Source organism: Telopea speciosissima, chromosome 10 (assembly GCF_018873765.1).
Source record: "Telopea speciosissima isolate NSW1024214 ecotype Mountain lineage chromosome 10, Tspe_v1, whole genome shotgun sequence".
Classification (NCBI taxonomy): domain Eukaryota; kingdom Viridiplantae; phylum Streptophyta; class Magnoliopsida; order Proteales; family Proteaceae; genus Telopea; species Telopea speciosissima.
Genome location: NC_057925.1, coordinates 46,909,661 through 46,933,634, shown reverse-complemented (window position 1 = coordinate 46,933,634; position 23,974 = coordinate 46,909,661). Strand labels below are relative to the sequence as shown.

Genomic DNA, 23,974 nt, shown 5'->3' with positions numbered 1-23,974 from the left:
TACTATATATATATTTTTTTTTCAGATATTGAAAACAAGGATAAATGCTTTTGTGGATTACTCTGTTTTGGTTTTTCTTTTTTCTTTTTTTTTTTCCCTTTAATTCGCCTTGTTCTTACTTTTCAGGAACTTCTCATTCTCCTATAAAGGTTTGTACACATTGGTGATTTCCTTAATTACAAAAGACAAAAAATAAAAAAAAGAGATGGTGGACAAGCAGCCTAGGCAAGGAGTGATGCGACTAAGGATATGTCATTGATTGCCTCTTCTCTCTTCATGTAAACTTGATTAAATAACCGTTAGCTCGGTTGATTGGTGGCATTGCAAGTTGGTGCATGCCCCCTAAGAGATCAAGGGTTCGACTCTCCTGGTTTGCATTTGTGCCCAAAAAAGGCACCTTTATTCCCATCCCCCCCCTCCCCCTTAGTTGTAGATTATGGGCTTGTCTTAGGCTTCCCCTTAGCTTGTAGTTGGCCTCTGGGCCCTTGAGTAGGATAGACCAAAAAAAAAAAAAAAAAAACGTGATTAAATATATAGTTGATACTGTTCTTCTAAAAGGCAGGCTGGGGTCTATGCCCTACCTATGTGAGGCCGCACAATGGCTCGGCTGCCCGGCCATAGAAACATGAAATTGAAAGGGATTGAAAATAAACGGATAACAACTTAGGAAGGTGGTGGAATTCAAATAACTCCTAGGTTTACTGAAATGGGCAGCCCATTTGTAAATGTATCAAATCATACACTTTAGAGTTTGTAATTACCAAACTATGCTTACATGCTCTCCTGACAGTCAAATAAGAACTCATGTTTGGAATGTAGTTTCTCAATTTTTATATGATTTTCTTATTGACACTCCTTAAAGTGTCAAATAATTTTTCACTCTATTTTTTTTTTTCAATGAAAGTAAATCCTGGCATTTCACATGTATAATCGAAAAATGCAAAAAAATAATGATAGATTTTGATAATGACGTAATGATAAGTCATTTGTGAGGTGTCAAATTCTAAATACACCTATAGATATCTCATTTAGATAATTCATTTTTATATAAGGGCTTTTCTTATTTATACCCATCCTGGTAGCCAATAACTTGTAACTTTACTTTTTTGCCCTTATAGATCGTCCCTTTATATAAGCAAAACCTACTTGCTCTTTCATTACTCCAATAAGGTAGAATCTTCTTTTCATCGGCAAAAGGCAAGATGAGGAATAAGAAATTATCTAAATATGGAGATCAAAGATTTGTTGAACTTCGTATTTCGCATATCCTTAGTGCATAATTTGGTAAAAATTAGGATGGAATCAAATAAAATCAAATAAATACAAACCCACAAGCATCAACCTCTTTCTCATGCCTATTGTCGGTTATCTTCTGGTGGCGACACTAAATGATTCACTCACGATTTTCATTATAAATCACATTCCTTTTATGTACATGAAATCTCTCTTTCAAATAAGCTTTGTCGTTTGGCATGAACTAGTTAAGTGTCTAAGTTCTTATTTCAGATAATGTGGAAACCATGGTTGGTGAAAAAAAATTGTGACCTTACTTTTTTACACTTTTAGGATAATAAACAAAAATCCTCTCATTTAACATGCCTATTCGAAAAATGTGCAGTTTTTAATAATTAAAAACTATTTTTTAAATAAAAATCCTAAAATAATTTGAGAAATTATCTTCTTATATGTGGAGATCACACAACTTTACATGGTAGTTGTGCCACATCGAATAATGTTTTGAAAATTTTGACCATTGGATGTCTAGAGAATGGTTTGGATTGGTCATGTGTCAAATTTCAACTTTAAATTCAATTATTTACCCTTGTATGTTCATGCACCCTTTTAGTTGTCCTAGATTTTTTTCAATAGTTTGCTTTGCCACTTGGTAAACTTCATTTACACTGAAACCTACATATGAGCATGGACTTTGAACCTACTAGCATGCAAAACTTGGCTCCCATCTAAATCATAGTTTTAGGTACCTGGATCAGATCGGTCGTGGACGGTATCAACACTTGACCGATATGGGTTGATGGTATCAGTAGAAAATTTGATAATTTTGAGATCGCTGCCTAGGCCTCTAGAGCCTGCATGTGCGCTGGCCAATGGGTACGTGCGTGCAAGCATCACTCTAGGCAGAATTTTTGCCTTTCCATGGAGTAGTGCGGTACTTTTGCACGCTTTTGTGTCTAGGCGCAGAAGCCATGCGGGCCACATGACCAGGTAGTATTCTTTTACCCGAAAAGATAACTGCCAAATTATTGTTCAGACCACATGGAGCCGTTGGATGAGGAAAATCCTGGCCGTCCATCTCCCAGTGTACGCTCCCAATATGCCACGTTTATGGTTCGCACACTGCTTTGTGGGCTCAGTGTGTAAAAATTCAAATCCCATATCCATAAGTTAGTTACTTATGGGCCTTCCGCCAATGCTTAGCTTGCCAACTAGGAATATAGCCCAACTTATTAAAAGATAAATCTTCTCAAAATCCTTCTTCTTTCTCTCTCGTTGTAGGGGGGCATGGTTTTAAGTATCAGTATTGGCATCGAATCGATCAATACATTGGTATCAGCTAGTGGCCGATGCATCGGTATCGGCTGGTGACCAATACCGCATTAATGATTAGGGTAAAATGGTAAAAAAGGTTAGGTGTCAGTCTTTTGAGGAACAAAACTGTCCGATCCGACCCAAATGGCCGATCCATATCAATATTAGTATCGATATCAGTATTGGTATCGGCAATGATTGATACCGGTACCAACCGTGAGCTAAATTCCTGGTTGGGGGGGATTGATAGAGAAATTTGGTTTATATATTACGGTAAGGGTAGAGTGCAAGGTCGGCCACTAAAAGTGAAAGAAAAAGAAACTAATAAGTTGGGGGGTTTTGATTTAGAAAGCCCACCTTACATGGTGGTCTTCCCTTTACATGTTTCCTATTCACTTACCCTTCATTTTCTTCTACTACAAAGAAATACCACATTTAGCAAAGGAAAAAGAATCTGCTAGAACTCTCCCCCAACCAAACGGGGCCTTAGAGTAATCTGCCTCTGTACCCACCTCTATTCACCCTTCACCAGCTTCAACACCCAATCTCATGGTTTTTTGCACCATTCTTCCCATTCCTCCTGTCTTTTATATAATCTCTCACATTTCAAATCTTTCTTGTCATTTAATAGTCTTCCATGTTTCAGTCCTTCTTGTAGTTCCTGTCCAATCTCTCTCTCTCTCTCTCTGAATTCCTCTGTCAGGTTGGTAGTCTCCCATTCTCTCTCTCTCTCTCTCTCTCTCTCTCACATGTATCTTTCTGGTTCATTTATGGGCTCTTCTTAAGTTCTCTTTAAATGAACTTTTTTTCTTTTTTCTTTCCTTTTGTGTTTATGGTAATGGCATTTGCTTAATTGTCAGTTCTGTTTTAGTGATCAAGATCTGATCTTTTTATTGGCTGGTATTGTTCTTACTGTGTAATGATTTAATCAGTTTTTCTTTCACCATCTTTCTGGTTGTTCTTGCAGTAATTGGGTAAGTTGGGTTCTCTAAAAGAACCTTCCTGCTACTATTGCATATCGTCACTAATGTGGAACCAATGAAGAATGATAGAAAAGATGGATCTTGATCTAATTTTGTTATTATGAATTTGTTTTCTATAGCTGTTTGTGCAGAGAAATAGAAATCAGAAAACATTTTCCCTGTGAAATGCACCTAGAACAGAGAATTTGAGTCCTGTTGGCATTCTTTCTGTGGAGCATTAGTCACTTTTACTCAGTTTGAAATGTAATTATTCTGTGGGTGGTTGGGTTGTTGCAGGTTTTTGGTGAAAGAGAGAGAGATTACATAGAAGAGTAAGGAAAAACGAAAAACCAAAAAGGGAAAGAAGAACAATGGCAGTTACCATGATTTTCACGGTTACCAGTGTACTAATCCTGTTGAGTTCTTCATTTACAAGTGCTCAGTTGGTTGCATCTCCGGCATTCTCTCCAACTCTGGCACCGGCACCGGCACCAGCACCGGCAACGGATTACGTCAACCTCGTGGATCTATTGACTGTTGCTGGACCATTCCACACTTTCCTCAACTTACTTGAATCAACCAAAGTGATTCAAACATTCCAAGACCAAGCCAACAACACTAAACAGGGAATAACCATCTTTATTCCTAAAGACAGTGCCTTCTCATCTCTTAAAAAGCCTCCTCTGTCAAATCTAACTCAAGATCAGCAAAAGTCACTTATCCTCTTCCATGGATTATCCCAATATTATACTCTATCTGATTTCAATAGCTTGAGCCAATCAAGCCCTGTAACCACAATGGCAGGTGGGCAGTACACTTTGAATTTCACAGATGTCTCAGGAACTGTTCACCTTAACTCAGGCTGGACCAACACCAAGGTGAGCAGCAGTGTACATTCTACAAACCCTGTTTCATTGTTTCAGGTTGATAAGGTCCTTCTTCCTGAAGCAATCTTTGGTGAAGCCCCTCCTCCAGCTCCGGCGCCGGCACCATCTCCTGAGATTGCTCCAACCGCCGATAGTCCTCCAAGCTTAACCGAACAGGGATCTTCTCCCTTATCTTCATCTTCCTCTTCTCACAGGATCATCTGCTGGGGTGCCTTGCATTACTTGGCTCTGGCAATATCAGGTGGATTGATCTTAATCTTCTAAGAGGATCAGCTGGTGCTTCATTATGTGGATTACTGGAGTGTCTAGTGTCTTAATTTATATTGAGATGAGAGGAGTTTAGTCATCTTTGATCTTTCAGTTCAGTCCATTTTTTTTAAAACATAATAATTTGTATATTGAAATTAAGTTGGAGGATATGGTTCCCTTCTTTTGTCATATATTGTTCTTCAGTTCAAAATCCAATCTTGGACTGTTAGATTCTGTGTGAATCAAAATTTGGACAGTGGAAGCTAGTTTATTCCTTTTAGGTCTATTATAAAGTTGTTTTGAAAAGGAAATGATTGTTCTGGTTCATGTTTTGTGCTTGTCAAAGAGAATTCTGTTTGAAAAATTCATTATATAAGTACTGGAATGTGATTTTTGGGCTAGATCTGGCAAAAAGATTAGAGGAAATTGCAATTTAATATAAGTTTAGCTTACAAGTCAAGCATCAGTTTAGTTGGTTTGTGTTGTAGGTTATGATTAATAGCTTCACACCTCAAAACTGAAAAAAAAAAATGTATTCTTGACAATTAACAAAACAGCAACAATATTTTTAACATTGAATCCGAAAAATAGGTTAAACTGATATTTTACCAGAGTCTTGACTGGGACTTAAATTAGTAGTTTGGACACAAAACGAAATCATCTGATCATATGATACTTTGGAAACAATATGTTTAGAATGAATGATCAGAAACATCATCTTAGAGGGCAGACATCGGCACAACGGTAAGGTTACTCCATTACGACCTAGTGGATTTATGCTACAGACCACGATGTTAGTTAGCTGATTGTCATGCCCCCTCTCACAATAAAAAGGTTGAAATGACCAAATGGCCCCTATTTGATGCTTCGTAACCCAAGGTTTCGAGCGTTGGGCCCCTCTGTAGCGTGATAGGGAGTGTAGTGCACATCCAACAACGGTCCATAGTGCACGTGCATGCAGCCCAACACACAGGTGCGGGCCATCGGATGGTGAGCTACAAACCCTGTCACACCATAGAAGACCCAAATCCAAGTTTCGGCAATATAAAATTTATTTAACATGAGGTATCCAAATATAATATTTATGAAACTTAACAGTACCTCAAACATAATCCTGCATGGTCAGGTTTGTAGGTTCCTCTTATAGGGGGCCGGAAATGACGACCAACCCCTGCCTGAACACACTGCCTGGGTGGGATGAGGTCGTCATTTCGGCCATCCCCATGAGTGGAACCTACGAACCTGGCCGGGCAGGGAACTGAGAGGAGAAAAATTCAATAAATTAACCCTGGCTTGCTCTTTCTCTCTCTAACAAAGTCGAAATCTTCTTCAACCCCACCATTGATGCACAGCAACTCCGACGTCCCTCAACCTTCCATAGAGAGCCAAGCACTCCCAATAGGCCCTGTTGCTCTTGCTCTTGCTCCTCCTCCCTCCCAAGCCTTGGTGTTCGCACTCTAGAAAAAGCTCATCCACCAAACAGATAGCTCTGCTCTTCATCATCTCCTCCACTATCTCTGCTTCTGCCTTCATCACCACGTAGTCCTCTTCTCTTAGATTTTTCGTCACCCAGTCCGACATTCTCATCTGTGGTTCCATTTCATCCAACACCTCTTCGTTTATAGTCTTTATCTTGTACATCTCAAAATCTCGGTTCCTTGTTGGGTAATTCTGTGCAAACCATGTCGGTCCGCCATAGTCGTTCTTTTCTGGTGAGCCAACATCGATGAATAGGCGACGAGGGTACTCTTCTAAAGAATCACCCATTAAGTCAGGGAGGTATTTGGTCCTCTTCAAGTATTTGTTATTTTGCTTCACTAAAGAAGCTTGTGGTGGTTCAAGCAGCACATCCTCCAAGCCATTCAATGCTGCCCTCTTTGCTATCGATGAAAATGGGCAAAGGCATCTCTTCGTCGGTGACTTTATCTCAGCAGGTCCGATCTTCTTCATCGCCCAGACAGTGAATTCGAATTGCCTGAGATACACAATTTTGTAATTCGATGGTTTGTGGAAGGCATCCGATGCGTCATTGCTCAATTGAATGGCGACAATTCCGCCGGTCTTGAGGCTTCTATCGATGAACTCGCCGGCAAGGAAGCCAGTCGCGAAGACGAAATCAAATGTGTCATCTGGGATCGAGAGATGTCGCTCGGCATCAGATTCAGAGACGATGTCATAGGCGTTCAAGATTTGGGCACCATGAGCTATCTCTTCATCGCCATCGCCGTGTCGGTTCACGAACAGGGATTTGTCGTCCGATTTCAAGAGACCCTCGCGGATTAAATCACGAAGAAGCATAGGCAACAATGATTCACTATGGATGGGTGCCTCATCGGCTACAGGACTGTAAGATAAGGAAGGGTCCCAAATGACAAGTGATCCAAGCCAGGAAGATGTGATAATGGCAAAGGCCAAAAGTACCGATCGAGCGGTAACCTTCAGAACATTTGAATTGGGTAGCTTAATTATGAGCTGATTCTCAGGATTCACGGTGATCCCAGTTCTGTGCCGGTGCTTGGTCCTATACTGCGGCTTTTCAGGTCGAAATCCTGGAGCTAACACCATTTTTTTTTCCATCAAATTTAATTTCTACCTTGAAGTTGTTGAGGATTCTATCTGAATTCAGGTGAGGGAGGGAAGAAAGAGAGATGGACGCAGGTTTTTTTCTGGTAATGGGTTGTTTTTTTTTTGTTTTGGTTTTACAGACGACGACAAAGTCAGAGAAAGAAAGAAAGCAAGGACACAGATGAGGAGGGGGAGAGGAGAGGAGCAGCGAAGGAGGGGCAACTAGCGAGTGCAAAACCTGGCAGCGGTGTGGTTTCCACCCACGAGGGCCACACGGGTGCTTATGATTCTTGACCAAACGAGCATCAACTGCCTAAGCCTCTGCGCTTCCATTTTTAAACAGCCCCAGATTGACGAATGGGTTTTTGTCCTCAGCACTCAACTTGTGTTTGATTCTTCCTTTCTAATGGGACATCATTAGAGAGGAGAAGAAGAAGAAGAACATGCGAGGCTGAGGGGTTGGAGGCTTTTTTTCTTCTTGTCTGGTTGTTATTTGATTTGGAACGGAGGTTCATTTCAAAGGTGATTTATTGATTGCCCCAATGGAATTCAGTTGAAATTGAGAAGGGAAAGGTGAGCTGTTTGAATTGGGGAATGGGAGACGAGTGAAGGAGAGACATTGGCTGATTAACGGATCCTCGAGAAATAAGTTCCTCCCTAGTTCTTGTTTCTTTTGCAAGTCTGGTGGCCTTGTAAAATTAAGCAAATTGATCATTCAAACAGTGAAACTTGTTATGATCTAGATCCTCTACTGCCGCTGCCCGTCCTGCACAGACACAGCAAGGTGCGCAATTACCACCTTACCCCCATTCGGGCAAGACGTTTGGGCAGGGGTAAGGCTATAATTGCACGTCTTGCTGTGTATGCACAGTACAGCGCAGGACGGGCAGGTGGCTGGATCCAAATTGAACTTGTTATTACCCAAGTACTCTATTCAAAAAAAAAAATTATTGCCTAAGTAAAGAGTTGTAATGTTACTATTGATAAAGGGTAAATTACAAGTCACCTTCTAGTTTTCAAACAAAACTCAGGTCATCCCCTGTTTTTTGAAAAAACTCCAATCACCCCCTCTATAGTAACGGTGTTAGTTTGCTGTTTGTTATTGGTGTGAAAGGACTATTTTACCTTTGTACTAAAACATTAGAATTAAATTTACAATACTACCCTTCCTTCATCTTCAACATTGGTCAAGGGTAGTTTAGAGATTTAAATTTATTTAACTGGCTGACATCATCACTTAACAACATAAAACTAATGGTAGGGACTAATTTGCCATATTAGGGTTTAAATCAGGAGGTGATTTGAGTTTTTTCAAAAACCAAGGGGTGATTTGAGTTTTGTTTGAAAACCAGGGGGTGACGTGTAATTTACCCTTAATAAAAAGGAAAAAAAGAAAGTGAACGCTACCTGGCACGTGTGGTGCGCTGCCCCTAGGCTCAGACACAGGAGCACATAAAATGACCGTCGTATCCTCATGGCAAGGTGGAAAATTCCGGAGTTGTGGCGGTCATTTTGCGTGCCCTTGGGCGCAGGGGCAACGCTAGCATTCGTTCTCTCCCCCTCCCCTAAACTAAAAAAAAAAACTAAAAGAGTTGTAATTGGGAGTGCAAGTTTAGCCCTATTGGCCTGTTGGAAATTTCTGGCCTTGAGTCGGGGTTGAGTTGAGCCAAGATTGAGGCCTCAGGCCCTAGCTGAGATACCCTGACCATGAGGACAGGTTAGGATTGAGGCCTCAGGCTAAGCCTGGCCCGACCCGACCCTGTCTTCTTCTTTTTCTTCTCGACCTCACCCCTACATCTTCTAAAGATAATTTTGGTTGATTTATCACTATGACAATCTAAAATTGGCTGATTTCATGTAATTCCACGCAAAATAATAGATAAAGTAGTACTTTAATGGGAAGGTAGTACAGTAGTAGTCAATGGTGTCTTAGATTTAAAAAAGATAGAGTTTTAAATCATGTGGTTAAAATGCCTTACCCTAAAGGTCAGCCTAGTAAACATTAAAATTACGAAATAGCTTGATATTAACTAAAAGTATCCAAATAATTGAAAAAAGAAAGGAACATACCACCATAAGTGTCATGTCTTATGGTTAGGGCCAATCAAGGTTTGCCTGGCACGATCCTGAGAACAAGTTAGGATTGGATTTTTCAGGCCCTAAGTCATGGTCGGTCCGTGCTTGGGCCCATCTCAGTTGGGCTAGAGTTTTTTAAAAGCTTGGCCCAACCCAACCCTATTGTAGCCCTAGTTGTAATCTTATTTTTCTTTTAATTGTTCTATGTTTTATTTTTAAAAGTTATTTTAATGTAGTATTTAATGATTTTCAAAAAATTGAAAAATTTTTAATGCAGTGTCAATGTGAAATGACAGGAATTATCCTCAATAAATAAAGAATTGTAGAACCATTGTGACGCATACATTTAATGCATTTGGATATTTTAGCTGTGAAAAAAAACTGTATAAAATGTATGCAAGTGAGGGTTTCTTTGTTTTGGATAATTTAACGGGAAAATTACACCTGGGGTCATGATTTTGAATCTCGGATCGGATCGGCTGATATCGATCGAGGCTGATCCTGAGATTAAACCGATACAACAAGGTTTGACTAGATCATTCCCTGGATCGACTACCTCGGTTGGATCAATCGATCCAATTTGATCATTGATCTATTTGATTGAATTTTTTTTTTTTTTTTTCAAAGTTTTTAAGGGTTTTTTTTTTTTTTTTTGGTATTATCTTGACAATCCGATCTGGATAATATCGGCCGATCCAATCCCGAGATCAAAATACCCACCAACTTTGGCTAATACATTACCCAATCCATAAAAAATGATTTTGGCGGGGGGGGGGGGGGGGAGGGGTTTGACTTATCCTGAGCGATTTGTACCGATCTAATCCCGATCCTGAAAGGTTTTGGCAACGATCGATACCTGGATTTTGAACCTTGCCTGGGGTATATATCGTTTGGAGAAATTACATATGGGGTAGCTCACGTTTGATATATTTTGTTTAGGGTACTTTTCATATGTCTAACTTTCTCCATACTACCACCCTCCAAAACTTCCCCCAAACCCTGCAACCCCAACTTTGCCCTCTAATCCTCTCGCAAAATATCAAATACTTGAAGAGGATCAAACTCTCGTACAATTTCCTTAGGTTCTTTCTATATTTCGTTCTGATTCGTTGACAGGTCGAAAGCATGCAAGATCTATGAAAAATTAAGGCAATACCAACTAGAGGAAGTATAACCTCATTTCTGGTTGCTTCCTTATATCCAAGTTCTTTTGTTACTTTTGAATTGTGTTTCGTTGCTGTTTCTATTGGCCTTTCTACGTAAAGCTCCGTCTTAAAATTTGGTTTCACTATTCTTCTTTTTTTCTGTTTTCTATGACTGCATTTATATTGATCACTTAATTAAATACCAAGTAACCAGGTTTGTATGATAGTATAGACTTGCACTTGAGCTGTTACTCATATAACATTAAAGCTGCTTCCAACTTAATCATTTTGCAGGTCTAGGAATGGCCTGCTGGAAATGGAATGTTCCTCTTCTTTTTTTCTTTTTATTTTGCATGTATCTATGCTTCAGGACATATAATTAAGGGTAATTTACACATATCACCCCTTAGGTTTAACGAAAGTATAATTTTACCCCCCAATTTTGGATAATTCTACGTGCCCCCTGAGGTTTACAAACATTAACATATACACCCATTCCATCAATTCATGACTAACAGTGTTAAAATCAAGGGGTAAAGTTACAAAAATGACTCTTCAAGAAAAAAAAAAAAAAAAAAACAACCTACAACTCATCTTTCCCAAATAGTTTAGAGTTTGAAAAAGGGGAAGATCAGCTGCTGGGTATTTTGGGTTGTTGGTGTTGTTAATTACTTGGTTTTCATATTGATGAGTCATAAATCTCCTAACCAACCAGAGGTCGCCACGTGGATGTGCTAAGACCAAATCCCAGGTCCAAGCCGAGCAATCCGAGGCCAAGCCGAACCGTTCACCCGGAGAGAGGTGGCATTCCATTTCTCGCCTGGCCGAGCACCCAATGAGAGCACTACACCGGGCACGGAGCAAGAAAACGATCTCCCCCAACGTGGCCAAGTTCCGTGGCTGAGGCTCAGGCCTGCCGAGCCCACACAAGTCGGCCATAGACAGAGTGCCATGACTCGGCAGAACTCCTCGAAGGGTGGGTGTTGGCGAATCAGATCGAGCGAGGTCAGCTCGTTCTCATTCAGAGGCAATGCCCTATTGACATAGCCCAGATGAATTTCCTTCCACTCGGTTTGGAAGGGGCAGTCTGGGATGGAAGTGAAGAAGAATCGAGGCTTCCAGTGCTTGTTGGAGGTCGGCACCCCGACCAGAAACTTGTGGCTGCTCAGAGCCAAACCCTTCTTGGTTCAACGGGTGAAGTAATACCACCCCTTCTCCAAGGACTTCTTCAGATAGTAGAGCCGAGAGAAGAGGGCCACGCGCGGCTCGGCCCATCTCGCAGAAGAAGACGTGGAAGCCGTACAACAACAGCCACGCATTCGGTGTCAGCTGACCCGGAGAGAGGTGAGAGTGGTCCAGGATTTGGTCCACCAATCCGAGCACTGGGAACCTAAGAGCGTACCTGAACGCTATCTTGTACAGGGCCACCTCGTCGGGCCGGATGAAGCAGGCCATCTCCCCAGGGCTGGGGGCTCGGAGGTGGATGTCCTTGGGAACGACATATGTAACCCTCAGGCATTGGAGGTCGGCCTCGGTGACCGAGCTCTCCACCATGCCGACGCTTCCCTCTTCCGTCTCAGGAATGTCAGTGGTGGAGTCGACCGAGCCGACCCCATCTTCGAAAGATCGCTCTTCGCTCGACTCTTCATCGTCTGATGAGGACGATCCCGAGCTCTCAGTTCTGTCTTCAAGAATTGGCTGGGCCTCATGGCCGGACTCCAGGGGCAGTGGGACCTCGACAACATCGGCCTAGCGGGACTCTAACGCGACGGGCTCGTCCGAGGTCTAGCCCAACAAGCCTATGGTGGGAGAACGGGTGGCGAGCTCTCGGCTCGGACCCACGATCTCACCCACTCTGGCGAGCACTTCGCCCTCGTGACCACTACCGACTGACATGCTAGGTGAAGAGAACTTACTGGTTTAAAGAAGCTTGAGGGACGAGCTGAATGTGAACTAGAGAGATGAAGGTGCCGAGCACTTGACGAGCTGAAGACTCCGAGCTAGCCGAGCATTCCAAGATTTGAAATAGTGAAGAATAAGAGAAGAAGGGTCGCCTATTTATAGCCTCTGAGTCACCAAGATCCAACGACCGAGAAGAACTCAGCAAAATTCAATGGACCAGATCAAAAGATGGTTCGAATTCCCGAGCGCCATAATGGCGCCGAGTGACGTGGCACTGACGTCCCAACTGTCAGTCCATACAGCATCAAATCGCCAAAGAAAAAGAGAGCTCAGGCTCGGCCTCGGAAGAGAATCGTCAGCAAATGGAGAGGTTCTACTCATCAAGGCCGAATCAACCCTTGATGAGTGGGGGGCCTATGATGAGTCATAAATCTCCTAACCAACCAGAGGTCGCCACGTGGATGTGCTGAGACCAAATCACAGGTCTGAGCTGAGCAATCCGAGGCCGGGATGAACCATTCATCCGGAGAGAGGCGGCATTCCATTTCTTGCCTGGCCGAGCACCTAGGCTGAGCACCTGGTGCGCGGCGTTACACCGGGTACGGAGCAAGAAAACGATCTCCCCCAACGTGGCCAAGTTCGGTGGCAGAGGCTCAGGCCTCCCGAGCCCTGAGCCGAGCCCACACAAGTCAGCCATAGACAGAGTGCCATGACTCGACCGAGCTCCCGTATGACTGGAGGAAATTTACATGCCATGTACGCCAAGGCCGAGGTCGATCACTGAGGCCCCGACCGCCAGAGGCCGAGCACTGAGGCCTCGACCCCCAGAGGTCGAGCACTGAGGCCCTGGCCTCCAGAGGCCGAGCACTTAGGCCACGGCTGTCCGAGGCCGAGCCCTCTCCAGAAACCTCAATAGCGGTGCTCCGAAGATCACGGCACCACATCAGCATGTCCCTACAATCATGGGATACGAATCGGGTCGTAATCCCGCACGGATTCGAATCACTCTCCCATAAGGACTCTTACCTTACTGAGAGACCGACTCCGAAAATAACTCTCCACTCTACTGCGCATGGAAGAGCCCTATCAACAGAGGACTCTTACCATACAAGGACTCCTCCAACCGCCTCATCTCATCCTATAAATACCCAAGTATGGAGCTCAAACGCTCATCTCACTTTTTACTAGCTGTTACGTTGTTGCACTGGAGACCTGACTTGAGCGTCGGAGAATCCTAGGCCGGAGCCACACCGGCTCTCTCGCACTTACTCGGTTTTTTGCAGGCTCATCCGTGGGCGAACCGGGCGACAGAGGTTTTCACACGCAACAGATATGACAAAAATTGCCCTTGTAAGAAAAAAAAAACTGCAACTTATAAACTGACGTAGTACCAAATTCAAATCCAATAAAAAATTGAAGCAATTCATGTAGCAACCAATCAATTAGAACCGTTTTAAAATGAAAGAGAAAAAAAATACCAAAAATCATCTGCAAATCCTAATTCTTCAAGTCTCCTATGCGAAAAAACTCTTCTAAGATAGAAAGCAGAAGAGGGTTTTCAAAATGGAACCAGAAGGAAATAAGATAGAAATCTATTTAAACTACACATTGATTGCTAATGATTTACTAACAAATGCACTCACAATCCCAAACTCTAAACTCAAAAGATGAGAGACCCGAAACCCTAGTCATTTCAACAATATGGAGCCACAAATGGGCATCTACAGAAACCCACTAGCGAATTTGATCCATTAAATGCTGAAATACTTCATTTGAAAACCAATCGATGAGAAGCACTGCTTAAAAATGCATCAAAAGAAGAAGAACAAGTACCCAATGTCATCTCCAAATCCCTATTTCTCAAATATCTGGACAACCCATTTACAAAGGAAGAGGAGAAATAAAATAGGCACCAAGAGAGAAATTAGGTAGAAAACAAGAGATTCTCATTGCTCATAATTTGCTTCGTAGATACACCAACTAGTTCCAACCCCAAACCTACAAGCTAAGGAATCCAAAACATCAACCATTTCACGAACTAGACGCTGAAAGGGCAGTTTTCGGATCAAAAGCTCAATACTATTCAGATACTTTCTTATCTCACGAAGCGCCATTGTTCCCGGCCTAAATCAGTGGGGCTTCTTCACTCCTCCGGTTGTTGGGGTAGACTTACGAGCTGCCTTGGTTGCAAGCTGCTTACAGGGAGAGCTTTTCCTCCAATGACTTTTCTTGTTGTTTGTTTCGTTCTCGCCATTTCAATCTCACAGTAAAAGGAAAATAAATTGCAGAGAGCGGAAGAAACCAAGAAAGCTATAAGACATATTTGCAAGTGTTCGAGGAAGGCGAGAAGGATTATATAGATTTTGAATTCCTTGAGGAAGACTTTATGGCCGTTCGAGTGGATAAATTTGATTAGGAAGTCATACATCGTTACATCTTCAATTAATAGGGGAATTTTCACATACCAGCAAGAAGAAGAAAGATGAAGAAAAAATTGGGCTGACGATGACGATCTTGATCCGACGAAGATGAAGGGACAAAGTTCCACTAGCACATCCAAGACTCAAGGATACCTGCAACTCATCTTCCCCAATCGATTTGGGAAAGATGAGTTGCAGGTTGTTTTTTTTTTCTCTTGAAGGGGCATTTTTGTCACTGTACCCCTTGATTTTAACACTGTTAGTCATGAACTGACGGAATGGGTGTATTTGTTAATGTTTGTAAACCTCAGGGAGGTACACAGAATTATCCAAAACTGGGGGTAAAATTATACTTTCGTTAAACCTCAGGGGTGGTATGTATAAATTACCCTATAATTAATAACTCTTTAAGTTCTAATGAGTTGATTTTTTTTTTTTTTTTTTTTTTTTTTGTAAAAAGAGATCTATTGATTAGAGCATGAAAAACGCATAGAGTCAATATTACAAATATCAACAATCCATGGAGTGGATAGTGGCCAGGATGTCATGCACGCAAGTGACACGGTCTTCCTAACCAAGGTATTAGCAGCATTGTTGAGGGACCTTGGAATAAAAGCAAAGGAGTAGCTAGAGAAAAGAGACACAAGATGAGTAATGTCCTTGAGAAACGACATGATGCATGTTGGCAAAGAGCTGGGAGATTGCAACTGGCCGATTAGCTCTTGGCAATCCGATTCAAGCAGGATATGCCTGTGACCTTCACCAAAAGCATGAACAAGCCCCGTCCAAATCGCTACTACCTCACCTTGAAGACAATTAGGCACAGAGGTTAGGTCAGAGAGGGCAGATAAACAGTTGCCTTGCAAATATCTATTGATCACACCAATGCCCACTGGCTCAGATGAGGAAGAGAAGGAGGCATTGCAATTGATCTTAACTGAACCTTGAGGAGGGAGGTTCCAGGTTGAGGTTGGAGAATGAGGGGACGTGGCTGATCTAGAAGCTTTATTGCTAATAGCCTAGAATTCTTCAAAGGCACCTATAGATAGATTGCAAGTTTCCATAGGAGAGATCGAGCTTTTATCAAGGTGAGATGCATTCCTTGCTTTCCAAATGTACCAACAGAGGAAGGCATACAGACTTTCCAATTTCCTGCTATGCACTTTGTCTGTTGAGAGAGAGGCTATCCAACCAGCTAGCCAGGAAGGGAAGGAGGAGGTAACATTGTTGATCCTTAGATTCAGGGGACTTCCAAACCAGATTGCCTGAGCATAGGGGCAATTTAGGAAAATATGATCAATGGTTTCATGTGCCCCACATCTATGACATTGTAGATCCAGCTGAATTTTACAACGTCTAAAGCCATCACCAGTAGCAACTCCTCCAGCACACGCCCTGTTATACCCGTACCCCGGGATATAATTAAATATCATTTCTTCTCGTGACGTGTAGATACCGCTGCCATGTATGCTGGTGACCTGTTCTCCATGATGGTCAAACCTAGCTACAAAATCGTTGACCACAGCACGGGTTTGCCTGTGGAGGAAAGATTCCTCAACCGCCAGTGGGGAAAGTTCGTTGACGGCGACTTCGTCGATTACCCTCCAAGTACCAGCCCGGGAAGCGAGGAGTTCAGGAGAGAGCATCCTGGACCGTCACCTCAGTTGGATATTTCGTTCGGTGATGAGCTTAGCATTGCCGTGGCGAAGCTATTCGGGGTCATGGGTAATAAACCATGACAGGGGGAAAGGTAAGTTCTAGCCTCAAGTCTTATTAATTATTCTTCCCTTGGTAACCTCGAAGTACGGGTCCGGGCTTGAACCGCTCGAGCTATTTCATGAGAGAAGGGAATAATTTAAGTGCGGGTCCCGCGTACCTTTAGGAAGTACATTGGGGACTTATACCCATCTCATATGAACCCATCTAAGAATGGGCTTTTCCCTAATTGAGGTTGTGGGCAGGCCCATTTAACCTATTGACCCAATGATGGGTTATTCCATCCACTTACCCACATAGGACTAATGGGTTGACCCATTAGGCCTCATGACCCATTTGACTAGAGGTACCCATATACCCATTTATTATAAATGAGTCCATGAGGGAGAGAGAGAACATCACTTCTCCTTCATCACCCTCTTCTACCCTAAATCGTGGAGGAGAGAAAGAGGAGAGAAAGAGGAGAGAAAGAGGAGAGGAAGAGAAAGAGGAAGGAGAGAGAGGCTTGGAGGAAGGTGGAGACCCCATCTCTTGGGCCATAAATCGTGGAGCTCTCATCTTGGGGGAAGGTAAGCTATTGAACCTTCTTCCTTCTTCTATTTTGGATTTTAAAAGGGGTTGGGTAATGGGAGAGATTGACCTAGATCTCTCTTGGAACCTAGGGAGTAGATGGAGCTTTAAAGCCAAGCTATGGTGGAGTTAGTTCACTCCATTATGAGCTCTAATGTGAGGGTTCTCATTGCCATTTGGGAGGTTTAAGGTTGGACCCTAATGAGCTTAGGATGGAGTTTTCTAGAAGTCCTTGTGCTTTAAAACCACTTGAAATGGGGTCCTTGGAGGGGAATCCTTCGGATTTTGGACCTGAAGGTGTGAGGGTTTACAGGTGGTTTCAGACCTGCAAGAAACCACCCTGAAATTACCTTCCCGAGAAGGATTCTGTGAAGGTCGGATTTACACTCGGTTTCAGTTTTCTGAAACCACATCTGCATCCGACCTTGACTAAAGCTGTCCCGAACCCCCGGTTTCCTAGGATTTACATGTGGTTGCGGAATTTGGGCATGAAACCACTCCTGCAACCACTTCGTCTCTGAAACCTTATACTTAAGTGTTTATGGGAGACCTTTTGGGGATCCGTTCCTTTCGCTCGTGTAACCTTATTCCACTCTTTGTATAGGTTAATATATTCACTTTTGTGGCTTATTGCTTGATCGAGGCGACAACTGATAATCGTGGTGCTTGGCGTATACGTTGTGAGTGGGTTTGGTTGTTTGGGCTTGTTATTATTATTGCACTATATATTATGTACTCAGTATAATTAATAAGCATGTTTGCGCATATTGCATAATTTTATATCTATTTGTTATAATGTTGATTGGTAATGTTGTATCTTGATGGGTCTCGGTGCCGGTGGGTACCGGTGCCGGAACCCCGAACTCTATAAACCTTTATGAAGAAATTATGTTGAATGTCATGTTGAACTGTATGCGCCGTGCCGTGCTGGTAACCGGGCACTAAACCAGATGAAAAGTTGATGCGCCCGGATTACCTCTCGGGACGATAGGACTTGCATGTAGTATATTGTGGCTAGGATTTCACACCCTTATGCTACGACCCTTACCAACAGGGGTTTAGGTGTTGGGTAATCGACACCGGATTCGTGGAGGTGGGAGAGGCCAGTCATGGTAGTATTGGTTATCAGGGGTCTGCCACTGAGTGGTCTTGGAGGCTTCGATCGGCGTAGGTCCCACGTGATAATTGAGGTTTCATTGTGGCGATAAGTTAAGTGACCCACAGTGTCTCCCGAGTTGTCACAGTAGCATATGCCATTGACTTAGTTTGTTTGTTAGGTGGAAAAATGGACTTAACATGTGCATGCATCATTGGACTATGTGAATTGCGTGTTTGTGCATCCCCATCCCCTCACTGGCTCAGTGGAGCTAACCCCCTCGTGCGCACACTTTTTAGATTATGGTGCAGGTGACGGATATCTCGCAGGACTTGGAGTTCAGCCCTCGGGATACGATGAGATCGGTGAGGAGGAACCGGAGGCCGTGTTTGAGGAACATGGCGACGGGTGTCCTTGCGATGATTGTGCCTACGGGCCGTGAGGATATTCGGGACTCGATCCCTTTTTGATCACTTTTGAGGCTAAGGCCTATGGTGAAATACTTACTGTAATACCATTTTTGATAGTTATTAGATGGTCATTGGAAATGTAACTAATTACTGTATTTATCATCTAGCCTTGAACATCTTGTAACTATTCGATTTATACGCTTCCGCAATACTACTGATCCTTGGAATGTAATATTCCTCTTTTCTGCATTCTAATATTATATTATGTTAATATTGGATATGACTGTGCGTTGGGACACTGTGTCAGTGATCCGGGCGGTTTAGTAGGATGACACGCGTCGTCCTAGTCACCCTTTATATGATATTATATTCCTTGTCTGGAATAGGGGCGTGACACGCCCTTCACAGAAAGTTCCAGACTTTGGGGAGAGTATTGCATCAACTGATTGTCTTCCAAGTAGTTGGAGGGATGACAGGAGCTGAATGATGAGATGAGGACAGTCGATTCTGGAGCTTAATCCATTGTTGATTACTTAGAAGGTGATAGGCTGTTTTCGCACTGAAAACACCATTCTTTGCTACACCCCACACCTGAGCGTCCTCCCTAGGAAACATTTGAAGCTGAATCTGGAAAATGACTTGTCTATCTGTTGGATGGAATAAATTATCAATGATGTTCTTGTCCCATGTCAAGTTCTCTTCATTAATCAGTTGCGAGACCCAAATATAGTTGCACTCTAACGACTTTGGAGTATGAATCTTGAAATCGACAGACGATGATAGCCAATTGTCTTCCCAGTTATTCATCTCTTGGCCATTGCCTATAATCCAAAGCAAACCATCACAAAGCACTTTCCTTCCTTCTAGCCATGATACTCTTCCAAGCCCAAGAAGGGGATGAACCCAATTTTGCTTTTAAAAAGGATGAGGAAGGGAAGTAGACCTGCTTCATAAACTTTCTCCAGTGCGAACCAAGGTTGCTCCATAAGCGCTAGGCCATTTTCGAAAGAAGGGCCAAATTCTGAAGGTGTGGATCTCGCAAACCAAGACCACCAATATCCTTCGTTTGACAGAGTTTCTTCCAAGCAATCCACTTAATCTTTGGTATCTCATCCTAAGTACCCCAGAAAAAATTTGAAGCCTCTTTCCTAATTCGATCATGGTGAGTAACTGGGAGTTTAAAGTGCAATGTTGTGAATGAATTCATAGCAAGACCGATTGACTTCAAGAGGACTTCTTTGCCTGTCTAGGATAAAAGGGAATTTTTCCACCTCTGGAATCGGTTAGTAGTCTTCTTCCCAATCTCGCGGAAAGCTTCCACCTTTGAGAGCCCGAATTTTGTAGGAAGGCCGAAATATTTCTTTGGAGCACTGCCATATTTCACGTTTAGAATGCGGGAGAACCACCGTTGAATTCTATCAACACTGCCATATTTCACCTTTAGAATGTGGGATAACAACCGTTGAATTATCATGAACTTCCTGTAGATTCACTTTAGTAAACAAGACACAATCATCAACAAACAAAAGGTGAGAAATCTGATCAGCTCGGTTGTGCACCTTCATTCCTCCAATTAGATTACCTTCTTCAGCTCTATTGAGGACAGAACTAAGCGCCTGAGCACAAAGAATAAAAATAGAGGGAGACAGGGGTTCCCCTTTCCAAATCCCCCGTGAAGGTGTGACACTTCCACTGATCGAGCCATTAACCAGAAGTTCATGCTTAACTGTGGTTAGGCATTTCATAATCATTTCCACCCATTGAGCAACAAAGCCGAAAGCCCTAAGTGTCCTATCAATAAAAATCCAGTCCATGTGGTCTTAGGCTTTTCGCATATCAAGTTTAATTGCCATGAGTTTGTTTTTTCCTTTCTTGCGGTGGTTAATGTAATGGTATAACTCGTGGGCTGTGTAAATGTTATCGAAGATGAGGCGAGATGGAACGAAAGCTGACTGATATGGCGAGATAATTAAGTTGATTAAGGATATATTTGATACGCAAGGTTTAAATCTTTGTAATCACCTTCATTGTAACGCAGCAAAGACTTTTTGGTCGATAGCTATCAACCGATTCAGCCTTTGAGGTTTTGGGAATAAGGTAGACCAGGGTGTCATTGGAATTTGGGGCCAAGTGACCATATTTGAAAAAATCAGTCACAAATCTGGTAAGGTCCAGATTGGTAATGTCCCAAAATTTGTGTTAGAAAATGGGTGGCAAACCACTAATCCCGACACCTATAGATGGGACATCGAAAACAAAGATTTCCTGATTTCATCAACTTGAGGAATAGAGCATTGAAAATCATTAGTTGCAATGAGTTGAAAATGTAAGGGGAGATTGCATGGAAGCTACCCAGAGATAAAATACTAAATGGGCACAAGACTTTAATTTAAAAATGAGATAATTCCCTCCTGAGATTTGCCTGTTAGAAGCACATAAACTTATGGACAAAGACAGGGTACCTTTAAAGCAGAATGGATGCTTAAAATTATGTGATTCTGATTTGATTTGTCAAATATTTTTACAAAGAGAAAATTCATCTTTGCTTAAGTAATATTTATTGAACAGTACCCAATCCTCATATTCATCATGTATGGTATCCATGTACTCTGTTTTTGCGAGCTCTAATTAGGGCCTGATCCTTCGTTGTCACAGCCTTAGTATTACACCCTTCATTCCCATTTTCTTTAGGAGCAAATGGTTCTTTCTTTGGGAAGAGGCTATCAAGCATTCTGAGTTAGCTTTAGTCAGATTCCAAATTGGCTGTGGACTTGTTAAATGGAAAAATTAAAGGTCTTTGGGTATTACAATGGTTGCAGAGCGAAATCCACCATTTGAGTGCCTCTCTTTCTTCAGTGGAATATAAGTATGTGTGGAAGGAGGTGGAGGTGAATCAACCAGCAGATTACATTGCCTCCTTATCTACGGGTGATGTGGAGAATATTCTCCAACTGGTTGACTTCCCAGAAGAACTTTGTAAATTGGTTATGGGGATGCTGATTTCTGTATTTACTATCAGTTGTAACTTTTGTTTTTGGCACTTTGGTTGATACGGGCCTGTCCCGTTTTAGTTAGAGGCCTCCCATTTCCATCTTTAAATATTTTAAAGAGGTTCTAGGTGGTTTCCTGTTTTTTTGTATATCTTTTTTTTTTTTTTTTTTCTTTTTTTGATATAATTTACTTATAAAAAAAAAAACCATTCTGGATTAGGGTTTTCATTATGCAGAACTAACAACCCGAAGGGAGGATGAAGAGGAGTGGTTTTTCTCCCAAATGAGTCGCAGCTGAGAGGGTCGCAGGTATGCTGAGTGGAGGAAGAAGGGACAAATAGAGTCGCAGCCTGCCAGGTGTCGACGCCCCAGGTATCCCTGGGAGATGCACTCCCTGGAGACGACCCGAATCCCTAACCAAAGTCGAAATCTTCTTCAACCCCACCATTGATGCACAGCAACTCCTTCGTCCCTCAACCTTCCATAGAGAGCCAAACACTCCCAATACGCCCTCTTGCTCTTGCTCTTCCTCCCTCCCAAGCCCTGGTGTTCGCACTCTAAAAAAAGCTCGTCCACCAAACATATAGCTCTGCTATTCATCATCTCCTCCACTACCTCTGCTTGTGCCTTCATTACCACGTAGTCCTCTTCTCTTAGATTATTCGTCACCCAGTCCGACATTCTCATCTGTGGTTCCGCTTCATCCAACACCTCTTCGTTTACAGTCTCTATCTTATACATCTCAAAATCTCGGTTCCTTGTTGGGTAATTCTGTGCGAACCATGTCGGTCCGCCATTGTCGTTCTTGTCCGGTGAGCCAACATCGATGAATAGGCGACGAGGGTACTCTTTTAAAGAATCACCCATTAAGTCAGGGAGGTATTTGGTCCTCTTCAAGTATTTGTTATTTTGCTTCACTGAAGAAGCTTGTGGTGGTTCAAGCAGCACATCCTCCAAGCCATTCAATGCTGCCCTCTTTGCTTCCGATGAAAATGGGCAAAGGCATCTCTTCGCCGGTGACTTTATCTCAGCAGGTCCGGTCTTCTTCATCGCCAAGACAGTGAATTCGAATTGCCTGAGGTACACAATTTTGTAATTTGATGGTTTGTGGAAGGCATTCGATGCGTCATTGCTCAATTGAATGGCGACAATTCCGCCGGTCTTGATGCTTCTATCGATGAACTCGCCGGCAACGAAGCCAGACGTGAAGACGAAATCAAATGTGTCATCTTGGATCGAGCTCTGTCGCTCGGCATCAGATTCAGAGACGATGTCGTAGGCGTTCAAGATTTGGGCACCATGAGCTATCTCTTCATCGCCATCGTCGTGTCGGTTCACGAACAGGGATTTGTCGTCCGATTTCAAGAGACCCTCGCGGATTAAATCACGAAGGAGCATAGGCAACAATGATTCACCATGGATGGGTGCCTCATCGGCTACAGGACTGTAAGATAAGGAAGGGTCCCAAATGACAAGTGATCCAAACCAGGAAGAAATGATAATGGCCAAGGCCAAAAGCACCGATCGAGCGGTAGCCTTCAGAACATTTGAATTGGGTAGCTTAATTATGAGCTGATTCTCAGGAGTCAGGGTGATACCACTTCTGTGCCGGCACTTGATCCTATACTGGGGCTTTTCGGGTCGAAATCCTGTAGTTAACACCATTTTTCTTTCCATCAAATTTATTTTCTACCTAGAAATTGTGGAGGATTCTATCTGAAATCAGGTGAGGGAGGGAATAAAGAGAGATTGACGCAGGTTTTTTCTGGTAATGGGTTGTTTTTTTTGGTTTTACAGACGACAAAGTCAGAGAAAGGAATTCATCCAAAAAAAAAAAGTCAGAGAAAGGAAGAAAGCAAGGACAGGGATGAGGAGGGGAGAGGGGAAGAGAGGAGCGGAGAGGGAGAGGAAATTAGCGAGTGCTAAACCTGGCAGCGGTGTGGTTTCCACCCACTAGGGCCGCACGGGTGCTTATGGTTCTTGACCAAACGAGCATCAACTGCCTAAGCCTCTGCGCTTCCATTTTTAAACCCACCCAAATTGACGAATGGGTTTTGTCCTCAGCACTCAGTTTGTGTTTGTTTCTTCCTTTTTAACGGGACATCATCAGAGAGGAGAAGAAGAAGAAGAAGAACATGCGAGGCTGAGGCTGAGGGGTTGCAGGCTTTTTTTCTGGCTGTTGTTTGTTTGGAACGAAGGTTCGTTTCAAAGGTGATTTATTGATTGCGCTAATGGAATTCAGTTTAATTGGGAAGGAGGGAAAGGTGAGCTTTTTGGGTTGGGGAACGGTAGACGAGTGAAGGAGAGACATTGGTTGAGTAACGGATCCTCGAGAAATAAGTTCCTCCCTAGTTCTTGTTTCTTTTCCAAGTCTGGTCGCCTCGCCAATGTCATGGACTCGTGGTGGACTACTTAAGTTAGGCAAAACGATCATTCAAA

At 42.8% G+C, this 23,974-nt stretch overlaps 3 protein-coding genes across 3 annotated transcripts; 1 reads left to right on the top strand and 2 right to left on the bottom strand.

Moving 5' to 3' along the window:
* Positions 1-3,833: 3,833 nt before the first annotated feature.
* Positions 3,834-4,887, top strand: LOC122642527 (fasciclin-like arabinogalactan protein 7). The gene has a single exon (XM_043836031.1). It carries the CDS (start codon positions 3,881-3,883, stop codon positions 4,658-4,660), a length of 780 nt encoding a protein of 259 aa, XP_043691966.1. The 5' UTR covers positions 3,834-3,880; the 3' UTR covers positions 4,661-4,887.
* A 1,045-nt stretch (positions 4,888-5,932) lies between these two features.
* LOC122643648 lies at positions 5,933-23,200 on the bottom strand. The gene is made up of 2 exons (XM_043837253.1): positions 21,954-23,200; positions 5,933-5,969 (listed from the first exon to the last, which is right to left on the bottom strand). The coding sequence occupies exon 1, from the start codon at positions 23,198-23,200 to the stop codon at positions 21,971-21,973; it is 1,230 nt and encodes a 409-aa protein (XP_043693188.1). The 3' UTR covers positions 5,933-5,969; positions 21,954-21,970.
* LOC122643651 lies at positions 5,975-7,210 on the bottom strand. The gene has a single exon (XM_043837254.1). It carries the CDS (start codon positions 7,208-7,210, stop codon positions 5,975-5,977), a length of 1,236 nt encoding a protein of 411 aa, XP_043693189.1.
* Positions 23,201-23,974: the final 774 nt, after the last annotated feature.

What these genes read in the sequence shown, in the direction of transcription:
- LOC122642527 (XM_043836031.1), top strand. Translation starts at nt 3,881, where the DNA reads ATGGCAGTTACCATGATTTTCACGGTTACCAGTGTACTAATCCTGTTG.
- LOC122643651 (XM_043837254.1), bottom strand. Translation starts at nt 7,210, where the DNA reads ATGGTGTTAGCTCCAGGATTTCGACCTGAAAAGCCGCAGTATAGGACC.
- LOC122643648 (XM_043837253.1), bottom strand. Translation starts at nt 23,200, where the DNA reads ATGGTGTTAACTACAGGATTTCGACCCGAAAAGCCCCAGTATAGGATC.